The 23,802-nt window shown below is 44.0% G+C and overlaps 1 protein-coding gene across 1 annotated transcript in view; it reads right to left on the reverse strand.

The window, feature by feature from the left end:
• Window positions 1-1,481: 1,481 nt before the first annotated feature.
• KCNK13 (potassium two pore domain channel subfamily K member 13) overlaps window positions 1,482-23,802 on the reverse strand; it is a 113,804-nt gene continuing 91,483 nt past the window's right edge. The window contains exon 2 of the mRNA XM_003939867.4: window positions 1,482-3,211. Coding sequence (XP_003939916.1) covers window positions 2,319-3,211 — 893 coding nt within the window. The 3' untranslated portion in view covers window positions 1,482-2,318. The remainder of the gene's footprint in view (window positions 3,212-23,802) is intronic.

Consider the following 23,802-nt stretch of genomic DNA (forward strand, 5'->3'; position numbering starts at 1 on the left):
CATTTTGCTATGTCAAATAGTTCAATAGCCTCAACTGATACTGAAATAAAAAGACTCAGTGGGAGAGAAAGAAATCCTTTGGGGTTTGTGGTTTGGTATGACACTATCACCGGGAGCGGCACCATTTAATAATCAAGAACCATCCTTGAAACCATGTGGCAAGTGTTGGGTACCAGGTACAAGAACAAAACAAAATCTTTCACTGCTGGATGCAACATCCCCTTCGCCCCAGCATGTGGCCCATCAGTGCCCACTGTCTGTGCCTTTCCTGGGGACTCACAAAGCCTCTCCTGAGGCTCATCTCATTTGAGCCTCTCCACAGCTTTGCAAGGTAGCCAGTGTTGTTACCATTTCCACATGGGGCACAAAGAGATCAACACACTTGCCCAACTTCTCCCACATTGGAACTATCAGGGCTGGTGTTCAAACCCAAGTGTTTTGACACCAAGAACTGTTCTTCACCATGTGGTTGGCCAGACCTCAGAAGCCACGTTTTCTTGGGTATTTTGTTATTTGGATGTTGTTGCCCCAAATGTGGGATGGGTACCAATGATTTGGGTAGAACATGAGATGATTTTAGGGGCCCTCAGGTGTGAAATTAATGAATCACACAGGAAGTTATTGCTTTTCCAAGACTCTTCCAGTCCTTTTGGTTACATCACAGAGAAAATCCCTGCTTGATGCTAGCGTGTCTTTAACACCTTCTTATACTAAACAACTCGCTTATACTTCCTGGGAAGCTGAGGTGACCATCTTTCCTCATCATATCTTGAAACAGAGTCTCGCTCTGTTGCCCAGACTGGAGTGCAGTGGTGTGATCTCGGCTCACTTCAGCCTTCACCTTCCAGGTTCAAGTGATTCTCCTGTCTTAGCCTCCTGAGTAGCTGGGATTACAGGCACGTGCCACCATACCTGGCTAATTTCTGTATTTTTAGTAGAGACAGGGTTTCACCATGTTGGCCAGGCTGATCTCGAACTCCTGACCTCAGGTGATCCACCTGCCTCGGCCTCCCAAAGTGCTGGGATTAAAGGTGTGAGCCACTGTACCCAGCCTTTCCTCATGATTTCTGAAAGCACTGTGTGTGCACCACTCTTATCTTAGAAAAACAACAGCTAGCATTTTTGAACACTGCTGTCATCCCCCCAAATGCATCTATGTATATGAAGGCCAACATGTTTTGTTCCTACTGTGGATGATTTATTTACTTGGAAGGTTATAAAACTAGACTTGTTACAGTCTCAGAAGGCACAAAGGAAAAGCATCAAAGCCAAAAAAAAAAAAAAAAAAAAAAAAGCCAGATTTCATTATCTGGCCTAGAATGTTTCTCCAGTCAAGACACCAAGATGATGCTCATCTCCATGTAGGTCAAGTTCCCATTTCCTTTTTCTCTGAGTCCAGTAAATGCCTGTTTAATTAGGTGTTTGTCCTCTACTGGCCACAATGAGCACTCATGGAATCTTAGTTAATAAAATGAGCCTTTATTAAATTTTCAGTTTTAATAAATAGTCATCATCTTTGCATTGGGCCCCCAAGCCCTGGTAAAAATGAAATGGTCTACATGACCATTCAAAGGGGAAATGTTAAGCTATGCTCTTGAGTTAACAAAAGTGAGTCTCTCCCCCTCCCACACCCCTACGCCACCATCTGGCTGCAGTTTAAAGGCCTGAAGCTGAATTTAGTTTTCTTATTACATTGAGGTCCCACAGATGCCACAGTCAGGCATTAAAGCCTTAAAAATAAAAAGAAGGAGAAAACAAAAGACAGAAGCAGGTGTAAAGAGTAGAACAGATATTTTCCCTATGCAGACACCCCTGGCAGGTCTGCTCTGAAGGAAGCCTGGCAAAGAGAAAGCCCTGACGGATCCCCACACGTTCTCCCCGCTTTTTTGAATTCATCCATTCAGAGTTCTAGGGAAAAATGAGTCTTCAGAATTTTCATTCCCAAATAAAGACCAGAGAGAGCTTCAGGAAATCAAGGCTTAAGTAAAACCAGTCTCCCCGGGCAGCTAACACTCTGAAACAAGATGAAAGAAACAATGCCATGTCTAATCCTGCTTTTGTGATTCATTTTGAAAAGAGTGAATTCAGACTTAAAGAATAAGGATCAGGAGACAAGCACTGAGGCTTCAGACCCCCCCATCCCTGGAAGGTGGCCGTTGGCTGGAGCCGAGATCAGATTTCTAAAGATGGGTGTGCGGAGGCTCCCAGGAACAGCTCCCAGAAGGAACAGAGCCAAGGTGCAGGGCTGAGCTCCGCCCCTGGGTGGCAGCCATCTTCCACTCTCCCCTGGCCTCCTGCCCAGCTTCCACTCCTGGCTTCTACCTGTCCCCGCTAGTCTCTGCCAACCTGTTGTTCATAATTGCGAAGGCTCCCACCCCCGCTGAGAATTCATCGTCCCGGGCCAGCGTGCCGGTCTGGTGGGGGCAGCCGTTGGCCATCTCAGACAGCTGCTTCTGCAGGATGGCCAGCGAGGCCTTGTTGGCTGCCAGCAAGTCCTTCATGGAGATCATCTCCCCCGAGAGCCGGCGCCCATCCGTGTCGCTCTCTGCCACCCCGTCTGTCTCTATGGAGATGTTGCAGCGGTTCCGGACGCTGCCTGGCATCACCACGTTCCTGCGTGATCGCAAGAGTCCTCTCCGGCATTGCGGGCAGCACCCGCTGTCCATTTTCCTCAGAATCCAGTTCAAGAACTGTTTGATGAGGATGGAGATGACATTGAACAAGGAGTAGATGCAGCAGACGCCCATGAGGATGAAGACGAAGTTGGCGAAGCGGTAGAGGCCTTGGCTCTCATACTGGGCGTTTTGGCTGCTGACCAGGTCTCCAAAGCCAATGGTGCTGAAAGCCACAAAACAGAAGTAGAGTGAGTCAAAGTAGCTCCAGCCTTCAATGGGGGTGTACATGGCCGAGGCACAGCAGGAGATGAGGACAGAGGCTGTGCACAGGATCAGCATGACATAGTACACGGAGGGCTTCCAGCCGGCCAGGCTGTCCACCTCGCACTGCCCTGCGTCCTTCAGGCTCTCCTGGGGCAGAGCCCCTCGTCTCCGGAGCTGCCGCTGGTGGCACGACTTCATGATGTAGGCAATGACAGTGATCAGGCGCTCCAGGAAGAGGTTGAAGAACAAGATGGTGCTGGAACACCCAATGAGGCCATAAAAGATCAGAAAGATTTTTCCTCCTACGGTCGCCGGAGTTGTCATCCCAAATCCTGCAGGAGACAAAAATGAGAGAAGAGTACCAGAAATCTTTCTGTGAATGGGGTCTGGGTCTTGGCTTTGATGGCTGGCAAAGGACCTAAAGAGAGAGTTTCATAAAATCACTCGGCCCTAGTCTTTCTAGGAATGAGCAGAATTCTCTTTTGAAGACACGAAGTGTTGCTCAGAGTTAGGCTACTGAAACCCTGTATGGTGCTATTGTGCAAATCAGGAGAATAGCACCTCATGCTCATGATGGACATAGCCAGCAAAAAATGGCTTGGTGATGAGAATGCAGGCTGGATTTCAGCCTCCCTTCCCACCTCTGATAGATGTCCTTGTACAGTCCACAACCTGAACACCCTTACTCAACAGACTACGTTTAGAGAGAGAAGCAAAGGCTCATACAAAAAAAAAAAGGCTTATACAGACTTGCAGGAACTCATTTATTCTACAAGCATTTATTGACCTGGGGATAGAACTGCGGAAAAGACAGATCTGGTCCCTGCCCTCATAGAGCCCTAGTCCAGTGAGATGATTATATTGTGTGATAATTATGGTGCCGAGGGAGTACAGGGTTCTATGGAGCTGCTAAGAGGGGAATCCATCTCAAACATGGGGTTTAGGAAAGATGAGGCAGGGAGACCCAAAAGCTAAGGAGGCGTTAGGCAGGCAAGAAGGCTGTATGTGTGTGGTGGTGCTGGGATGGGGAAGTGGGGATGTTCCAGGCAGAGAAACGGCAGATGCTAGCATATATAGAAATGAGAAATTTGCTCAAGATCTACCCATCTTTTAAATGATATTCTTCAAATACACACTTCATGCTTTTGGAGTGACAACAGAAGTATTGGTTGTTATACTTCAATAAACTGTAAAACATCTGTTTTGCCTTTGCCTCTAACTGTTCACAATTTCCACCCTCCTGACCTTTCTACCTGTGCACAAAGGCATCCTGGTAAGAATGCATATTATAGAACAATGCATTTTACTAAGAAAAACAGAAATAGAAAAGAGAGCAGCAATACACTCAAGATAGCTCATGAAAGGGCAATGAGGGTCAGCCCACTTTCACTGGAGGGGTGAGGAGTCTTTCCAAGCAAATGATTCCGTAAACATGAGGTGGCTGATGGGTTGTAGGGGGTTGGCATCAGAGTCACTCTGACTGCAAACACCATTAAAAAATAAAAAGAGCTGGGTGTGGTGGCTCATGCTTATAATCTCAGCACGTTTGGAGGCTGAGGCAGGTGGATCACAAGGTCAGGAGTTTGAGACCAGCCTGACCAACATAGTGAAATTCAGTCCCTACTAAAAAAAAAATACAAAAATTAGCCAGCTATGGTGGCATGCACCTATAATCCCAGCTATTCAGGAGGCTGAGGCAAGAGAATTGCTTGAACCTGGGAGGCGGAGGTTGCAGTGAGCCAAGATTGTGCCACTGCACTACAGCCTAGGCGACAGAGCCAGATTCCGTCTTGAAAATAAAAAAAATAAATAAAATAAAAAGAATACAGAACATGTCTCCCTGAGTCAATTTCTTATTAAAATCAAACCATCAAATCTCTTTCTCTCTCTCTCTTATTTTTTTTTAAAGAGATGGGACTTGCTGTGTCCCACAGGCTGGAGTGCCATGGTGCGATCATACCTTACCGCAGAGTCGAACTACCAGGCTCAAGTGATCTTCCTGCCTCAGCCTCCCAAGCAGCTGGGACTTCAGCTGTGCACACCATGCCTGGCTAATTTTTAAATTTTTGTAGAGCTGAGGGTCTTGTCTTGTTGCCAGGGCTGGCCTTGAACTCCAGGTCTTAAGTGATCCACCTGCCTCAGCCTCCCAAAGCATTGGGATTATGGGCATGAGCCACTATACTCAGCCCATTTTTTCCTTATTTTCAAGTTCAGATTTCTAACTCGGGTCCCATCATTTGGATCACAGGAGCTCTCTCATGATCCTCCCTCCTGATAATACCCCACCCGTCACCAAGCTAATACAGTTCCTTGTTGCCACAGCTCAGCCAACAACTGAGTGCCAGTGCATCCTGGCAAGTGTTCAGGCCAGACCTTGAAATGTGTGGGCTTTGGGGGTTATGACCTCCTGGTCTACTTAAGTCAAGCCAAGGGGCCGCCTTTCCCAGACACCCAGGTGTGCATACTGTATTGCCATTTAAAACTAAATACAATTTTCCTTTCTCGGCACACAAGGAGCTGCATTTAGGGAAGAAATTAACAGCATGTAACCAAGAAACTAAAGGAAGATACCAAGTGTAGCTTTTGAGCGCGATGGGATGGAGTGGAATTGCCAGGATGATTTGGGAAGGGAGGATCAAGGGACAGGGAATAGTTTCATTGAGAATTACTTAGGGCCCTTCATGGTAGAGAGAAAATCGGACCATTGTCTCTTCTCTGGGAACTCTTCAAAATCAAAGTCCCTCAGCAATTCTTGGCAGTGGAGGCTACAATGTAGACCCCAAAGCTGCAAAACCAGAGGGTACTGCTGCTGTAGTTACTAAACACAGGGAACAGAACACGGTGAACGTGCAGAAAAAGGGGAAACATTTATCTGGGGCCATTTATTCTAGAAACTGGATGAAGTCAATGAAAACAGGGAAGGCATAGAAACAGTAAGAGAGGTGTATGGGCTGGGGGAGGGTCCTTTCAGGCAATTAGAGGAGAACATTCTCAGGTGATCCTTGCCTGTTTTTGAGGTGATTTCGTCATTCTACTCTCAGAAAGCTGAGCAACAGGTGTTGCTATGGATTTGCTGCCAGCCACAGCGATAGCAATAATTTACTGAGCACCTGTTAAGTTCAAGGCCCTGCACTACATGTCTGGGCCTCTGCCATGGTCTGAGTGTTTATGTGCCCACCAAATTCATATGTTGATATCCATCACCCATAAGGTGATGATATTAGGAGGTGAGTATGTCATGAGGGTGGTGCTCTCATGAATGGGATTAGTGCTCTTATAGAAGAGGTGACTCATTCATTCCTTCCTCTGTGGGAGGACACAAGAAGTTGCCATATATAAGGAAGCAGGGCTCTCGCAAGATTCTCAACCTGCTGATTCCTTGGTCTTGGACTTCCAGTCTGTAGAATCATGAGAAATAAACCTCAACTGTTGATAAGCCTCCCAGCCTTTGGTATTCTGTCATAGCAGCCTATGCGGACCAAGACAGCCAAACAAGATGACATGGACATAGTCCTTGACCCCAGCATCCAAGGCTGAGACCAACTATCTACAAACAAGCCACAGTGAGTCAAGGGCCAACACGGAAGCACCATGGAGTTATCTGGGTTTCAGGGTCCGGAATACAGCCTCACGTGGGCAGACAGTGAAGTGCTGAAGCCAGCAGACACACTTGACAAGCTGACTTTTCCAGTGAATGAGGTTTCTAGTGATTCTGTGACATGTTCCAGAGATTTAACATTTCTAGATTCCATCTTATTTATTTGGTTTTAGCATACTCAATTTTGTTAAAGGAGGGATAATCGTGACTTTTGGTTATCTACTGTTTGATGGATGACTGCAATCTCTTCAATCGGCAAAAATAACAGAAAATGGCACACATGTGCTACTCATGGAAGCAATGGGAGACAGCTTCTTCACGTCTGCAGTTAGAGGTGTGAGAGGTGGTTTTACTATCCTCAGTGCTGTGAGTGTGGAAATAAGCTAATAATGCAGGCGTTTCCACAGAAAGCCTCCCCTTTTTTGAGTCCCATAATGCTGAGAGTTGAGGATGGCTTAGATGGTGAATACTAACTCTCAGGGTCCTGTCTGATGGAGGAAAAGGGCTCAGGGATTATTCTAAAAGGCCTTTCCTCTGCCAGCCTGTGTGCTTGTCAGCAACTCCTCACACCCACACTGGGGAGCTGGGTATTATTAGTCTACTAGTGGCATTTGACAAAAGAGAAAAAGACTACAGAAGCTGATTGGTTTGTCTAAAGTCATAAAACCGAATCAGAACCTAGATTATCTCGTCTCCCAGGCCTGTGCTTTTTTCCACCTGACTATGCTAACTTAGTGCAGGTCTCTGTTGTCACTGTCAAGGGTACAAGCCACGGGCAGAATGGAGGGAAGGAAATTAACCAAGCGTCCATAGTTCTATGCTTTATACAGACACCTAGACTGCAGTGGCTGCCAAACCTGGTAGCAAAACCAGGGGCGTTTTGGCTGGCACCAGAAGCTAAAACTTTACCATTTCACTTACTAAAGCATATATTTCTGAATGTATGTAAGTCTCTTCTAACAAATGATATAATTACATCAGTTTAAAAACCTGTTATGCCCCATGCATTTCAGTCTCCCCATATTTTGTAGGCATACAAATGAAACTGACAGTCGCAGGCGGTACTTTTCAATACGTAATATATTCCCTGTGCTTCAAGCCTGACGTCATCGATTTGTGTTCAGCCCCTGAATCTGGGAGCGATCGAAAACCAAGGGCTCATGAGGTTGGCTTGGAGGCCAGTGAAACTCACAGCTGATTTGGTCTAGTTCCCTTAAATCATTTCAGACCTATGTTAATGTGCTTGCAATTTCTAGTGCAGATTCTGGGATCAGTCCAGGCTGTCCCTGGGGCTAGGAATAAAGCTACCAGGGACTGCTAAGGTCCCAGTCAACCCCCATGGAACACTTCACTGAGCCCATGGAGAGCAACCCCAAAGTCTTCCAGCCTTTTATGTATACACTGTCAACTACATATACTTTTTCAAAATTCAATTAAGGTAAAACATGTAAAACCTTTGTATTATGATATTTTTCAAACAGGCAAAAAGTATAATAATCTCTTATTTTCCAAATTATCAACATTCTGCCAACCATGCTTCTCCCATCTCACCCCACCCCAACCGCTTTATTTGCCAGAGTATTGTAAAGTTAATCCCAGACAGCATACCATTTCATTGATTAATAAAGACACATACTTAACGCTAAGGGCTTTATTTTTCCAACATAACCACTGTGCCATTACCATACCTAATAACATAAATACGCATCACATAATACCCAGTACATATTCAGGTTTCTCAAAATTATCTTTTTACAGATGATTTGTATGAATCAGGATCCTAACAGGGTGCGCCCAGATTGACTCTCCAGTCTCGTTCCTTCAGTAACAATCTCCCCGCTCATTTTGTATGCCCTTGATTTGTTGTGTCCTGTAGACTTTAATCAGATTTTTTTTCTGGAAATAATTGAGGGTGGAAAAAACCGTTGTGTATTTCAGGAGGCAACTCTCAAATGCTACACGGGGACATAAAAATTGGTACAAACTGGAAAGCAATTTGGGAATATGTGTCAGACACTTTTTTTTCTGTTTTTATTTATATATTTATATTTATTTTTCATTTTCATGGGTACAGAGTAGGTGTATCATGAGATATTTTGAGACAGGCACATAATGCATAATAACCACAGCAGGGCATCCTTTTTTTCTTTTCTTTTTTTTTTTGTGAATATATTTTATTTCTCCAATTATGACTAATGTGATTAATTTTGCACTTGGATGTTCACCACGTCTTTACTTTTAATAATGAAAGTCCTCAGCAACTTAAGTATCAGATAATGGGGAAATGACTAAATAAAGTAGCCATTAAAATTGCATATCTAAAGAGTTCTCAATGACTGGTGAAAATGTTAAGTGGAAAAAAGCAAAGCCAAAGTGTGTCTGCAGCATGAGTCATGCCTGACATATGGGGCATCCTCATTAAATATTTGTTGGATGAAAGAATAAACTTGGTAAAATATATTTACGTAGCTATATACTGCAGCAATTAAAATGCTTTTGGCTGCCAGGAGCAGCAAATCATAAATAGAGGTGGCTGTAACATGCAGGGGCTAGCTCCTGGAACATGAAATTGAGAGAGAGGCCAGCTCCAGGGATGGTTAATTTGGTGGCTTTAGAATATGATGCCTGAATCAAGACCAACTCCTTTTCCCAGCTCTGGCCCCACCAAGTCAGCTGGCTCCCTTCATGCCAACAGCTCCAGGAATCACTCCTTCACACACCAGTGTTCAGAGTCAGAAAAATGGTTTCCTACTTTGTGTATCCTTTCCAGAAATCCTCAGGCAAAATTGCCATTACATACCACTGATCAGCCCAAGTTGCATGTCCACTCCTAAAACCAACGATCTATAAGAGGAAGGATTCCTCTGGTCATGATTCATCAGATCCCCTTGGGGGAAGAGATGGACCCCAGAACTGACAATGTCTGCCACAAACATACACAGAAAAGGGGGAAAAGGGGGAAATACACAAAATTATCAATCGGGTTATTTTGACATCATTATAACACAAGCGATTTAATTATTTTCTAATGTTTTATCTTTCATTACTTTTTTTTTAAAGACTAGCTAAGTGCAGTAGTGAAAAGGGGGAAGGAGAAGAAGAGTGCTGTCTGTAACTGTGAACAATCAATTGAAATAATTTACAACCTTCAGATCAGCCTCTTTCATTACTGCTTTTTTTTTTTTTTTTTTTTTGAGAGACACTCTTACTCTGCCGCTCAGGCTGGAGTGCAGTTTCATGATCTCAGCTCATGGCAACCTCCACCTCCTAGGTTCAAGTGATTCTCCTGCCACAGCCTCCCAAGTAGCTGGGATTACAGCTGGATTACCGGAGGATGAAGCGGGCAGATCACTTGAGGCTAATTTTTGTATTTTTGTTAGAGACAGGGTTTCACCATGTTGGCCAGGCTGGTCTCAAACTCCAGACCTCAGGTGATCTGCCCGCCTCAGCCTCCCAAAGTGCTGGGATTACAGGTGTAAGCCATTGAGCTGGGTCTCTTTCATTATTTTTAAACTGAGAAAAATGTTTCTCAGTAGGTTTTCTCAAGTTGCAGTCAAACACCTGCCCAGACACCTGCAGCATACCTCTGGATTCATTCTTCTCAATACTCTGAGGAACCAAAGCCTGACTTGTATATATTTTCCCACAACCTTTTTGATGCTAACATGTTAAGCCTCCTCATGTAGGGTGAAATGACATAAGAATTGGCAGACTATTTTTTTTTTTTTTTTGTAAAAAGCCCCTCCAAGGCTATGCACAATGGCTCATGCCTATAATTCCAGCACTTTGGGAGGCCAAGGAGGGGCAGATCATGGATCATGAGGTCAAGGGACTGAGACCATCCTGGCCAACATGGTGAAACCTCGTCTCTACTAAAAATACAAAAATTAGCCAGGCATGGTGGCACGTGCTCATAGTCCCACCTACTAGGGAGCCTGAGCCAGGAGAATCGCTTGAACCTGGGAGGCAGAGGTTGCAGTGAGCCGATATCGTGCCACTGCACTTCAGCTTGGTGACAGAGCGAGACTCTGTCTCAAAAAGCCCCTCCAATTTCAACTGGGATGAAGAAAGGAGGTAAGAACAGACTCCTGTGAATTATTCTTGAAGGGTGAGGTGGGGGATGGGAAGTGGGTTCAACGATGGAAGACTTAGAGGATCAGCAGGAGGCCCTGAGTCTTCACTGGGCCTACTGTATTTAGGTGAATTATGAAACCACAACTCTCAAAGTTGGACGGACTTCAGACTTCATGGCCTTCTAGTCCAAGCTTTTCAAGTTACTGGTGAGGAAACTGAGGCATCAATAAGCCAGGTAATCTCCACAAGTTGTGTTGGCTTGGCCTCCCCTCTTGTTGCCTGTGATACAGTTTCCAAAGATGATTTCCAACAAATTGCTCCCATCCTTGTAAACCCTTGCTGTTCCTCCTATTCAGAAGATGAAGCCTATTTCCTCTCTCCTTGAAGCTTGGATGACCCTGAGACTTGCTCTCACCAGTAGAATATGGTGGGAGTGATGCTATACTAGTTACAGGCTTAGGCTGTCAGAAACTTAGGAACTTCAGCTTCCTCCCTCTGGACTCCTGGACACCACGTAAGAAGGATGACGGCTCAGCTGGAGAGAGAGGTCCAGCCATTCCCAAATGAATTGCCAGGTACCGAGTAAAGGCCAAAGCTACAGCTGGATTCAGTCACAGGAGTCAGCAGTTGACACTGAGTGGAGCCACAGAACTGCCAGCTGAGCCCAAGAAATTCACGGAGCTGTGAGAAACATCCATGGTTGGTTAAACCACTCCTCTGGGGAGGTTTGCTACTTCGCCATGGATAATGAAATATCTTCTGTCTGGGACTTTCAGTTTTTTCAACAGGCACATCTTTCCCTCTATCTTTCTCTTTTCCTTCAGCTCCCTGCTCCATTCTCCACTGAAAATTCGGTGCGAGGGACTTAAAGGAGCTTCAAGAGGAGGCCTGCAAGGGATGTGGAATTTAACGGAAGTTCAACCTGTAAATCAAGCAGGCTGCTGAACCTGTTTGCTTTTAATAAACAGCCTCCACCTGAGGGCAGGGATAGGCGGAAGACGCATTCTACTGTTGATAAATATTTGGCTGCTTCCTAAATAGTGTTTCCACAAACTTTTTATACGTGCTTTTTTTTCCGATGAAGCAGGGACCCCTCTTAGGAGCCTGCCGACCCACTCCTAAAGCCACAAGCATGAAAATAAAAGAAAATCTTGAGTTCCTTCAGGGGAAATTCCAGGTACCTAGGTACCCTTGAGAAGTAAATGAGCAACTTGATAACCAGGAAGGTCGTAGTAGCTTAAAACCATAGCTAAGGAAGCTAAAGTCACAGGACGTTTGAAATTAAAGATAACGTCTTAATATAGGTCCTGAGTTGTTTTTCAGAAACCTGGACCCTCCCAAATGGATCCAGGGGCATGTAGATCTCAGATAAGGGGGAACTGAGGCTCAACTCTGACTGCTCTCCTTTGTTCTAAAGTTCTTCCCGAGCAGACTGGAGGGGACCATTCCCATTAGCAAGAACTAACATTCTTTTCTGCTGACCCCAAATTTTTATTTTATTTTATTTATTATTTATTTTCTTCTTTTGAGTCAGAGTCTTGCTCTGTTGACCAGCCTGGAGTACAGTGGCATGACCACAGCTCACTGCAGCCTTGACCTGCTAGGCTCAAGCAATCCTCCTGCCTCAGCCTCCTCTGTAGCTGGGACTATAGGTGGACAATACCAAACAAAACTAATTTTTTTTTTTTTTTTTTTTTTTTTTTTTTTTTTTTTTGTAGAGACGCAGTCTCACTATGTTGCTCAGACTGGTCTCGAAATTCTGGGCTCAAGCAATCTGCCTGTCTCAGCCTCCCAAACTGCTGGGATTACAGGTGTGAGCCACCACGCCCAGCCTGACCCCCAATTTTTAAACAAAGCTTCTTTTTGTTAACTGATTGCAAATCAGAAAATCTTTGAATCTACCTGATATGGTTTGGCTCTGTGTCCCCATCCAAATCTCACCTCGTATTGTAATACCCAAGGAAGGGAACTAGTGGGAGGTGGCTGGATCATGGGGGCACTTTCCCTCATGCTGTTCTCATGGTAGTGAAGAGTTCTCATGAGAGCCGATGGATTTGTAAGGGGCTCTTCCCCCTTTGTGTTTTCTCTTGCCTGCTGCCATGTAAGATGTGCCTGCTTCCCCTTCTGCCATAATTATAAGTTCCCTGAGGCCTCCTCAGCCATACAGAACTGTGAGTAATTTAAACCTCTTTTCTTTATAAATTACCCAGTTTCAGGTTTTTCTTTATAGCAGTAGGAAAACGGACTAATACACTACCTATGATCTGCAAGCCCCTGCTTCAGGAGATCCTGCCCTTTTAGGCCAAACCAATGTATAATCTTCATGTATTGACTTATACTTCTGCTTGTTACCTCTACTTTCCTGAAATTTTCCCTTGCTTGCAAGCCATTGGGAAGTTCCAGTCTTAAGCATGAGCTGCCTGATTCTCCTCGTTTAGCGCCCTGCCAATAAACACCCTCCTTTCTCCCCTTTTCAAACCTTGCTGTGGATGTGTGGCCTTACTGCACCAGGCAAGCGGACCTCAGTTCAGTTCAATAACATTTTGGTGACCATACATCCATATCTCTCTTGGATACATATGAATGAAATTGATGACTCATATCATATGATTATGTTCAGCAAAGTGGATGTACAGATTTACCCTTCCATCATCAATGTTTGAGCTGCAGTTCATATTCTTCGTATTCTTTTTGAATTTTTAGAGGTAGGGTCTCACTCCATACCCAGGCTGGACTGTAGTGGTGCAATCATAGCTCACTGCAGCCTCCAATTCCTGGGCTCAGGCGATCCTACTGCCTCAGCCTCCCAAGTAGCTGGGACTACAGGCATGAGCAACCACACCCGGTATATTCTTCATATTCTTGCTGGTATTCATTGTAACCATTCTGGTGGATACCTAGTGGTTTTCATTCACATTTCCTTGATGTCTAATCAAGTTGAACATCAGGCTTCATAGTCATTTGGATATTCTCTTTAGCACCTGCTCACTTATTTTGGCCATTTCTCTTTTTTATTATTGATTTCTAGGTGACATAGAAACGATGAAGCTCTAGGCTTTGAGTGAGGCTTGGAAGGGGGCAGGTTTGCTGGGTGAATTTACTGCCTCATTTCATTCATGCAAGGGCAGTGGTTTTCACACAATCTGCTTGGCACAATCTTCACACGATTTTGTCTCTTTTGAAACACTCATTTCTCTGATTGAAAATTATTCCTAGGCCGGGCGCGGTGGCTCAAGCCTGTAATCTCAGCACTTTGGGAGGCCGAGGCGGGTGGATCACAAGGTCAAGAGATCGAGACCATCCTGGTCAACATGGTGAAACCCCGTCTCTACTAAAAATACAAAAAAGTAGCTGGGCATGGTGGCGCGTGCCTGTAATCCCAGCTACTCGGGAGGCTGAGGCAGGAGAATTGCCTGAACCCAGGAGGCGGAGGTTGAGGTGAGCCGAGATCGTGCCATTGTACTCCAGCCTGGGTAACAAGAGCGGAACTCCATCTCAAAAAAAAAAAAAAAAAAAAAAAAGAAAAAAAAAAAAGAAAACTATTCCTAGTAATTTTAACCCTAACACTAGCCAATTCACTCTGTGGTGTAGATTCTGATTACAATGTTGATCGTGCTTAATAGTAACCTCTTTAGAATGGATTTCAGTATAGACACTTAAATGGCCAAATGCCTCTCAGGTGTAAATTGCAGTGAACTTATGCAAACCCACACACACTTATAACACTTTATGCTGAAGTGTTTTATGGTAAGTGACAACTCAGATAATATAATAACACCAGAAAAATACAATAAAACCAGTATAACACATTATACTGAAGTGTTTTATGGTTAAGTTACCACTCAGACAATACAATAACATCAGAACATGCTCATGTTAACACTGTAGGATTTAAATTTACAAGCCACGGTTTGAATCCTATAATTGGAGACTATAGTTGTTCACCAAAGGCTTACATGCTTTGCAGGAAATTAACAATTTCCAGTCACCTCACACTCAAAGGAACCCCTGTACACCTATAAATCTAAGGCAAGGGTACAAGCTGGTGACTCAAAATCCTTTTCCAAGCTCTTCTATAACTTTTTTTTTAAAGACAGAGCCTGGCTCCATCACCCAGGATAGAGTGCAGAGGCTCACTGCAACCTCTACCTTCCAGGTTCAAGTGATTCTCCTGCCTCGGCCTCTTGTGTAGCTGGGATTACAGGCACCTGCCAACACACCTGGCTATTTTTTGTATTTTTAGTACAGACAGGGTTTCGTTATGTTGGCCAGGCTGGTCTGTAACTCCTGATCTCAGGTGATCTGTCCTCCTCGGCCTTCCAAAATGGTGGGATTACACCTGTGAGCCACTGCCCCTTTTATAACTTTTAAAAGTCAATGTTTTTCCATCAAGAGCACTGCCCACTGAGTTCTGCAAGATAGAATGATGCCAGCAGACAGAACTTAGCTTTGTCTCTGTAAAACTTCACATTGCTCCATGCTGGCATTCATCGCCATGTGAAAGGAAAATAAATCTTGGGTCTCCCAAATCACTAAGCTAAAGGGAAAAGTCAAGCTGAGAACTACTTAGGGCAAACCTGCCTCATTCTGTTAAAAGTCACGCCTCTGCTCACTGACATAGATGCATATCTGATTGCTTCCTTTGGAGGACAGGCTAATCAGAAACTCAAAAGAGCCGGGCCGGCGTGGTGGCTCACGCCTGTAATCTCAGCAATTTGGGAGGCCAAGGCAGGCGGATCACCTGAGGTTAGGAGTTCAAGACCAGCCTGGCCAACATGGTGAAACCCTGACTTTAAAAAAAATAAAAAATAAAAATAAATAAATAAATAAAAGAAACTCAAAAGAATGCAACCACTTGTCTCTCACCCATCTGTGACCTGGAAGCCCCCTCCCACTTATTCTTCCTGCCTTTGCTTAAGTTGTCCTGCCTTTCCAGAACAAACCAATGTTCTTCTTACATATATTAATTGATGTCTCCGTGTCTCCCTAAAATGTGTAAAACTAAGTTGTTCCCCAACCATCTCAGGCACATGTTGCCAGGACTTCCTGAGGCTGCGTCACCGGCACGTGTCCTCAACCTTTGCGAAATAAACTTTATAAATTAACTGAGACATGTCTCAGATTTTCGGGGTTCACAATCATAATTTGCCTTATACAAATCAAAAAAGCAGTGTTTATGAATTATGAAAATCTAGGTAAGGATGTCTCTCCTCTGGCATCGTTTTTTCTTCACAAACACCACTGGAAACTTACCAATAAGGAGCAATAGGACGTGAAACTGGCCTTCCCTGGCCTCTATGAGTTTTCCTTCGCAGTCTACCCACGTGCCTTGTGGCTCCTGCATGCAGAATACATCTGGGTGGCTTAGCACAGCCTCAGCCCTACAGAGAAGAGCTGCCCCAAGGAGGGGCTCAGCGGCCCTGTCCCCTCCCTCACCTACCTGGAAATGAGCTGGAGGGATTGGTGACATGATTAGGCAAGTGAACCGGTATTTTCCAGGAGATCATGTGAAAGGAAATTAAAGTTTGGGACCCCAAACTCATTTAGCCAAAGGGAAAAGTCAAGCTGGGCACTGGGTCAGGCAAACCTGACTCCCCCTTTTGGTTCCTAAATAAGACAGCTACAAGATGAAAAGCTACAGGCCTCTCCCATATTCTGCCCACAAGGAAATTCCTAGTGAGCTGTTAAAATGTCATCATGGCAATGCAAATTGATAGCTTATCTTTACAGGTGCAGTCAATCCCATCTACAAGATACAAATGCATATCTGATTGTTCCCCTGCACCATTTTGTCTGTTGTCTTATATAAAATGCAGATTCCCTGCATTTTTCCTTGGCCCCATTTGTTTATGTCATCTTAAGTAAAACATGCAGATTCACCGAGCCAGACAAGGGCATGAATGTCTATTTTTCCCTACCCCCTCTTACATGAAAATTGTATACTTTTCAATATACAATTTCCCCTTTAGATTTGGAGCCCTTGAAATCATCTTCAGAGAAAGGCATAGACCTGTCCCCTGGCATGCGCCCTTAAGTTTGGCAAATAAATCTCCTGAAATGATTGAGGCCAGGCGTGGTGGCGACTGCCTGTAATCCCAGCACTTTGGGAGGCTGAGGCAGGTGGATTATTCGAAGTAAGGAGTTGGAGACCAGCCTGGCAAACATGAAGAAACCCCATCTTTACTAAAAATAGAAAAATTAGCCGGGCATGGTGGTGACTGCCTATAATCTCAGCTTCTTCAGAGGCTGAGGCAGGAGAGTCGCTTGAACCTGGGAGGTGAAGGCTACAGTGAGCCAGGATTGCGCCACTGCAATCTGGCCTGGGCAACAGAGTGGGACTCTGTCTCTAAATAAATAAATAAATAAATAAATAGGATGGTGCAGTGGCTCATGCCTATAACCCCAGCACTTTGGGAGGCCAAGGCGACAAGGTAAACAGATGAAGGCCATCCTGGCCAACATGCTGAAACCCGTCTCTACTAAAAATACAAAAGTTAGCTGGGCATGTTGGCTCATGCCTGTAGTACCATGTACTAGGCAGGCTGAGGCAAGAGAATTGCTTGAACCCAGGAGGTGGAGGTTGCAGTGAGCTGAAACTGTGCCACTGCACTCCAGCCTGGCAACAAAGCAAGACTCCTTCTCAAAATCAATCAATCAATCAATAATATAAAATATAAAATGATTGAGACTTGTCTCGTCATTTTTCTTGATTGACAATCATATGGGTAAAACCTTCTCTTAGTTAAATGCTTGTATGATAGGATGCTGCTCCCAGCAGAGAAAGAAACTACAGAGTATTAGAAATTTAAAAAAAACCTAATTTTTGGGAGTGCCAGAGTGGTGATGAGAGTCCCTTAAAGAAACTTAAGGTAAGGAGAGACTGGGACAAGTAAGTACGTTGGGATATGTGTGCTAGGAGCTGTGTGGAGAGGGAGGAGGCACATGGAGAGATCCAGAGGGCATCTGTACTTCACAGGTTACCGGGAGCCCATCTGCAGATAAAGTTCTATGAGTCACTGAAAGAAAATGCTTACAGATAAAAGTTTACCATACAAGGGACAGGGGTCCCCCATCAAAGCTCACTTCCTTCTGGGAAATCCTCGGTTCTCACGTGGAGAGAGGCATGGAAGGCCTGCCATGACAGTCAAATAAGGCAGCATTGAGTATTCCTTAGGTTTCAAACACTGTGTTGAGAGCAAGGAAAGGAGGTAGTGGTGAAAAGATAGTTTCTGCCCTCCAGGAGTTTCAAATCTGATCCAGAAAATAAAGTATTAGAAATAACACACAAGAAGGCGACCTGCACAAGGCAGTGTACGAAATCAAGTCAACTCCTTTTCAGAGTCACCTGCAGATGACATCAAAGACATCTGCCCAACCTAAAATTTCTTAAAACTTTCTAAGGCCGGGCTTGGTGGCTCACACCTGTAATTCCAGCACTTTGGGAGGTTGAGGAGGATGGATCACCTGAGGTCGGGAGTTTGAGATCAACCTGACCAATATGGAGAAACTCCATCTCTACTAAAAATACAAAATTAGCCAGGCATGGTGGCGTATGCCTGTAATCCCAGCTACTCAGGAGGCTGAGGCAGGAGAATTGCTTGAACCCAGGAGGCGGATGTTGCTGTGAGCCAAGGTCACGCCATTGCACTCCAGCCTGGGCAACAAGAGCAAAACTCCATCTCAAAAAAACAGACAAACAAACAAACAAAAACTTCCTAAAAATTTCCGCCAAGCTTCAGAGAGGATGGAAGGTCTAATTACACCTTTATTTGTGGTATTTACAAATTAACTTTTTAATTTATAAAAATTAAATTTTATACTGTAAATAAAAGGTGAATGTAGTAGTCTGTTCTCATGCTGCTAACAAACACATACCTGAGACTGGGTAATTTATAAATGAAAGAAATTTAATTGACTCACAGTTCCACATGGCTGGGGAAGCCTCACAATCATGGTGGTAGGGGAATGAGGAACAAAGTCACATCTTACATGGTGGCAGACAAGAGAGCTTGTGCAGGGGAAATGCCCTTTATAAAACCATCAGATCTCATGAGACTTCTTCACTACTGTGAGAACAGTATGGGGGAAACCACCCTCATGATTCAATTATCTCCACCTGGCCCCACCCTTAACATGTGGGGATTATTACAATTCAAGGTGAGATTTGGGTGGGGACACAGCCAAACCATGTCAGTGAATAAGGTAGAAGAAAACTTAGATCACCTGGGACAAAGGTCCTAAACTTTACTATGGCAAGAAATCCCCTGAGGGGCTTGTTAAAGACCAGGATTACTAGGCCTTATCACCAGATACTCTGATTCAGAGGCTCAGTGAGACCAGAAAACCTGCATTTTAAACCAGTGCCTAATACTGATTCTGATGCAAGGGCCACAGACCCTGCTCAGGGAAACACCCACGAGTTAGGGTCACAGCACTGGGGTAGACAGGGTTGGTCTGTGGAAGGCAACAAACAAAACCCAGTGAAGGAAACCATTATCTCTGGGGTCCTGGAAGCAAAAACAACCCCCCCCCTCCTTTTTTTTGAGACAGGGTCTTATTCTGTCATCCAGGCTGGAGAGTAGTGTTGTGATCTTGGCTCACTGCAGCCTCAATCTCCTGGGCACAGCAATCCTCCCACCTCAGCCTCCTCAGTAGCTGAGACCACAGGCACACAGCACCATGCCTGGCTAATTTTTGTATCTTTTGTAGAGATGGGGTCTTGCCATGTTGCCCAGGCTGGCCTCAACCTCCTGGCTTCAAGCAATCTGCCTGCCTCAGACTCCCAAAGTTCTGGGATTACAGATGTGAGCCACCACACTAGGCCCCTCACTTCTTTTGTATGTTAGTATGTGAAGTACACAGAGGTTAAGTAACTTGCTCAAAGTAATGCAGCCAGCTAATTAGGGCCTGGGTGCAGACCCAGTTAATATTCTGTGTCATGCCCACAACTTTTCTGGTTGTCCCTTTAGTAAAATGAGGGTAGGGTGTCTTGAGCTCTAAGAACCTTCCAAGGCCAATATTCTGTGACTTGGGTGTGCAGGGCATGAATTGGAGTTCATTCTGCTCATGCCATCATTCCAGGATTCTGGGGAGGACTCACGCTGCCTCTGCAGCTCTCCTCCCATAGGCCAGGCAGGTAGATCCACAGTCTACCCAAAGAAAATTTCTTCTTCTTCTTCTTATTATTTTTTTTTGAGATGAAATCTTTCTCTGTTGCCCAGACTGGAGTGCAGTGGTACGATCTTGGCTCACTGCAACATTCAGCTCCTGGGTTCAAGTGATTCTCCTGTCTCAGCCTCCGAAGTAGCTGGGATTACAGGTGCCTGCCAACACACTTGGCTAATTTTTGTATTTTTAGTACAGACAGGGTTTCTTCATGTTGGCCAGGCTGGTCTTGAACTCCTGACCTCAGGTGATCCACCCACCTTAGCACCCTAAAGTGCTGGGGATTGTAGGTATGAGCCACTGCACCTGGCAACCCAGAGAAAATTTCTATCTGTAACACTTCTCAACTAAAAAATACATTACAGCCTGATTTAAAGCATATTAAAAGTTGCCAGGTAAGCCAAAGGGAGCGTATTTCCACTCTATGCCTGAGCTATCATTTTGCAGCAGTTACTGCTATCAGTACAGAGATTACCAGTTCTTCCCAAAGTTAAGGATATTTTTGGAATTTGATATTTTTAGGATGATGACTCCTCTCTCATTTCCATAACAGTAAGCATCTTTGAATAAAGATTATGAGTGTAGCACAGATTAAACTGTTTTCCAAGTAACTTCTGAACTATGGAGATGTTTCTAGACTCTTCAGCAACAAGTCGTTTATAAGTGAAAAATAAATTACAGCTATGGTAACTGCATAAGTTGAAAACTAGGGTACGACAAATGGAGATTCTTTAAGTCATCTGAATTACTACAAATCACAGTAGTTCCTGCACTCAGAAGTAACAAAAATCAGCTGCATGGGAATCAGAGTGCATCAGCTCCCGAAGAGGAGTTTAAAGCATTTCATTTCCCTGAGAGAGTTACTGCATCATGTGGGCATTTAGTGCTGTGTTTTCTGCTTTCACAAGCTTTCCCTCCTCACAGTCAGCCATGATGATGGTTGGAATGAATGCTAGAAACAGTAAATGCTGCCATTATTTCTGATTTTACCCTCATTTAAGGTGAAAAACAACGTGATTTACTCATCTCAAGGAGGTGTCCCAATTCGAGCGCTTCTTAACTTCTAAAATTGTGAAACTACTCCTTAAAAGCAAGCAGATATAATTATGTTCTCTCTTGAACTAAATTGCCCTCCCTCAGACTGAGAAGAAATGGTTCAGTTAAGTAGAATGTTACCAACGCAGGGCATGTAACCGATGAAAGGTGCCTTTACAACTTTTCTTTAACATGAGTGAGAAATCTGGCTCTAAGACATTTTGAGGGACACTGACAATGATATCTTTATTTTGATGGACTTCTAGGTCAGGTATAAGCGAATCTGCCTGCCTTTTCGAATTTCTTGCTGCCGAGAAGAGGTATGCAAGGCACCTCTGGAGAGGTGGCAATTGGTGTAAAAAGTAGAAGAGGATGAACTATTCTTCTTGGCCTAGGGTGGGTCCCAGCCCCACCCTGATCAGCACCCTCCATCTCTCCATGGCAGCTTCTTGGGCCCTGATAAGGTTTGGCTGTTTCCCCACCTACATCTCATCTTGAATTCCCATGTCTTGTGGGAAGGACCCAGTGGTAGTTAATTTAATCATGGGAGTGGGTCCTTCCTGTGCTGTTCTCATGATACTGAATAAGTCCCATGAGATCTGATGGTTTTAAAAATGGGAGTTTCCCTGCACAAGCTCTCTCTTTGCCTGCTGCCATCCATGTAGGATGTGACTTGCTCCTCCTTGCCTTCCACCATGATTGTGAAGCTTCCCCAGCCACGGGGAACTATAAGTCCATTAAACCCTTTTTTATGTACAAATTACCCATGGGTAATGGGCATGTGAAATGAACAGTGTGAAATGAACTAATACACTGTGAACTGAACAAGCAGCGTGAAAACAAACTAATACAGGCCTCTTTGTGGGACTCTCAAGCTTCCAGAAACCCCATTTGAAAGTCAAAGACCTACAAAGATTAGTGGCACTCTCACCTTTCATGGTTTTACTTAAGTGTCAAGAATAAAGCATGGCCCAAGGATACAAAATGACAGAATCATAAAGACTTGAAATAAATGTGTTATTTACAATATGTGTTCTTTCAGTCTGTAGCTCTTTCCTACAAAGTCATGAAATTTCCTATGGTACTACTGTATCACTAGGTATATTGCATTACCTACAATTTCCAAGAAATGTTTGGCAAACACCTCACATTTGCTATGACAGTAGCTCTAGGGAACCAACCTCAGCAGAAAATGTAGTTTTTCTTCTTTCTTCTCCATTCTCTCTTTTTCTTGTCTTTCTTCCCTTCCTCCTTCCTTCCATTTCTTTAAGAGTCTTTAAAGAGATACAACTAAACCCTTATTCTTTTTGGAGGCACCTTTTGGGCATAGCTAAATGAATCACTGTTCTGTAAGAAACAGTTCTGGTTGGGGGGGGTTCTTTTGAGGCCTTTCTTTAAAGATGTTTAATTTTAGTATTGTTAGTGTCAGAAAGAAGTTGTAACTTTCCTTTGCCCAAACCCAGTATAGATCCATTCTTTAAAGCATTGTGACATTTGTGGCACACATGGGATTGGTATAATAACTGAACTGCCAGAGGATAAGTTCAAAGTATTGTAATGCAATGGCATTTTAGCTAGTCATGGGGAAAGAATGGGCTGATTCATTAGGATCTTTTTTTCCACAAAGGGAACAGAGACTGAAGACAGATACCTCCCTTGAACTCTAGGCTGCTACCCCAAATGCCGGGGTCTTTGGTAAGTAATTTTTAAAAGTAGAAATGTGGGCTGAGCACAGTGGCTCATGCCAGTAATCCCAGCACTTTGGGAGGCTGAGGCAGGAGGATTGCTTGAGGTCGGGAGTTTGAGACCACCCTGGCCAACGTGGTGAAACCCCATCTCTATTAAAAAAAATACAAATATTAGCTGGGCTTGGTGGCAACTGTCTGTACTCCCAGCTGCTTAGGAGGCTGTGGCAGGAGAATCACTTGAACTCAGGAAGCGGAGGCTGCAGTGAGCCGATATTGCACTACTGAACTCTGGCCTGTGCTACAGAGCCAGAGCGAGATTCCATCTAAAAAAAAAAAAAAAAAAAGTAGAAATGTGAAGTTAGATGGAACTGCCAACTCAGTTAGCAAGTGTGAAGCATCCAGCACACACCACAAAGTTCATCCTGCCCCCAATGCGCTTTGTGTCATACCGTTACACTCAGTGAGGTCTAACTGGGTGGCTCAAGCTTGTGGCTAGGAAAGGGCAAAGTCATTGCTCTCCACTGGGCAAAAGAAAGAGGAATGAGCAGCTGCAGATGCAGACAGAAGGCACTGAAGAGAACGATTTAAACCCTGAACCATATCTCAGAGGCTCTCCTGTCTGACTGTCTTTTCACAGGAGGCTTCTGGGAGTTGAGACAAAGGAGTTTTCTTCTGATGACATAATTTCTAGTTTTACTGAGTTCACCTAACTTGCGTTTTTCTTCCTTAATAATTGTTTTGTGCCTCTACTTTTCTCTCCTAGCTGCATCTAAAATTTTCCTTCTCTTTGACAAGCCATTTGTGTTCTTCATTTCTATTCATTCATTCAACAAACGTTAGTAAAGCATCTAGTACATGCCAGATGCAGAGTTCATTGTTATCAGCAAATAAAACATCACCTCTCAGCTTCCTTAAACTATATTTCTTCCAGAATTTGCACATTCTTTCTCCAGCAGTTTCTGCGTCTTTGCCTATATTTTTCACATGTCTTCTGGCTTTGTATTTCTTCTTCTGTGAATTGCCTACTTGTTTTTAGCCCAGTTTCCTATTAGGGTATTTATGATTTTTCTTATTGGTTGGTAAGAGCTCTTTACATATTTTTAAGAAAATTAACTCTTTGTCTTCTATATATGTTGCCAATATTTTCCCCAATTTGTGTTTGTCTTTTATTTGTGTATAACTGTTTTGTTGCTATGCTAAAGTTTAATTTTCATTTAGGCAAATAAATTTCTTTTATTGTGGCTCTTGGCTTTTGGGGTCACAGAAACTGAAGTCCGTCCTTCCTTATTCTAGGAATATGGCAGTACTCACTTATGGCTGTACTTTTCAAAAACAATGTAATATTTGATTCCTTGTTAATTGC

Source organism: Saimiri boliviensis, chromosome 2 (genome assembly GCF_048565385.1).
Source record: "Saimiri boliviensis isolate mSaiBol1 chromosome 2, mSaiBol1.pri, whole genome shotgun sequence".
Lineage (NCBI taxonomy): Eukaryota > Metazoa > Chordata > Mammalia > Primates > Cebidae > Saimiri > Saimiri boliviensis.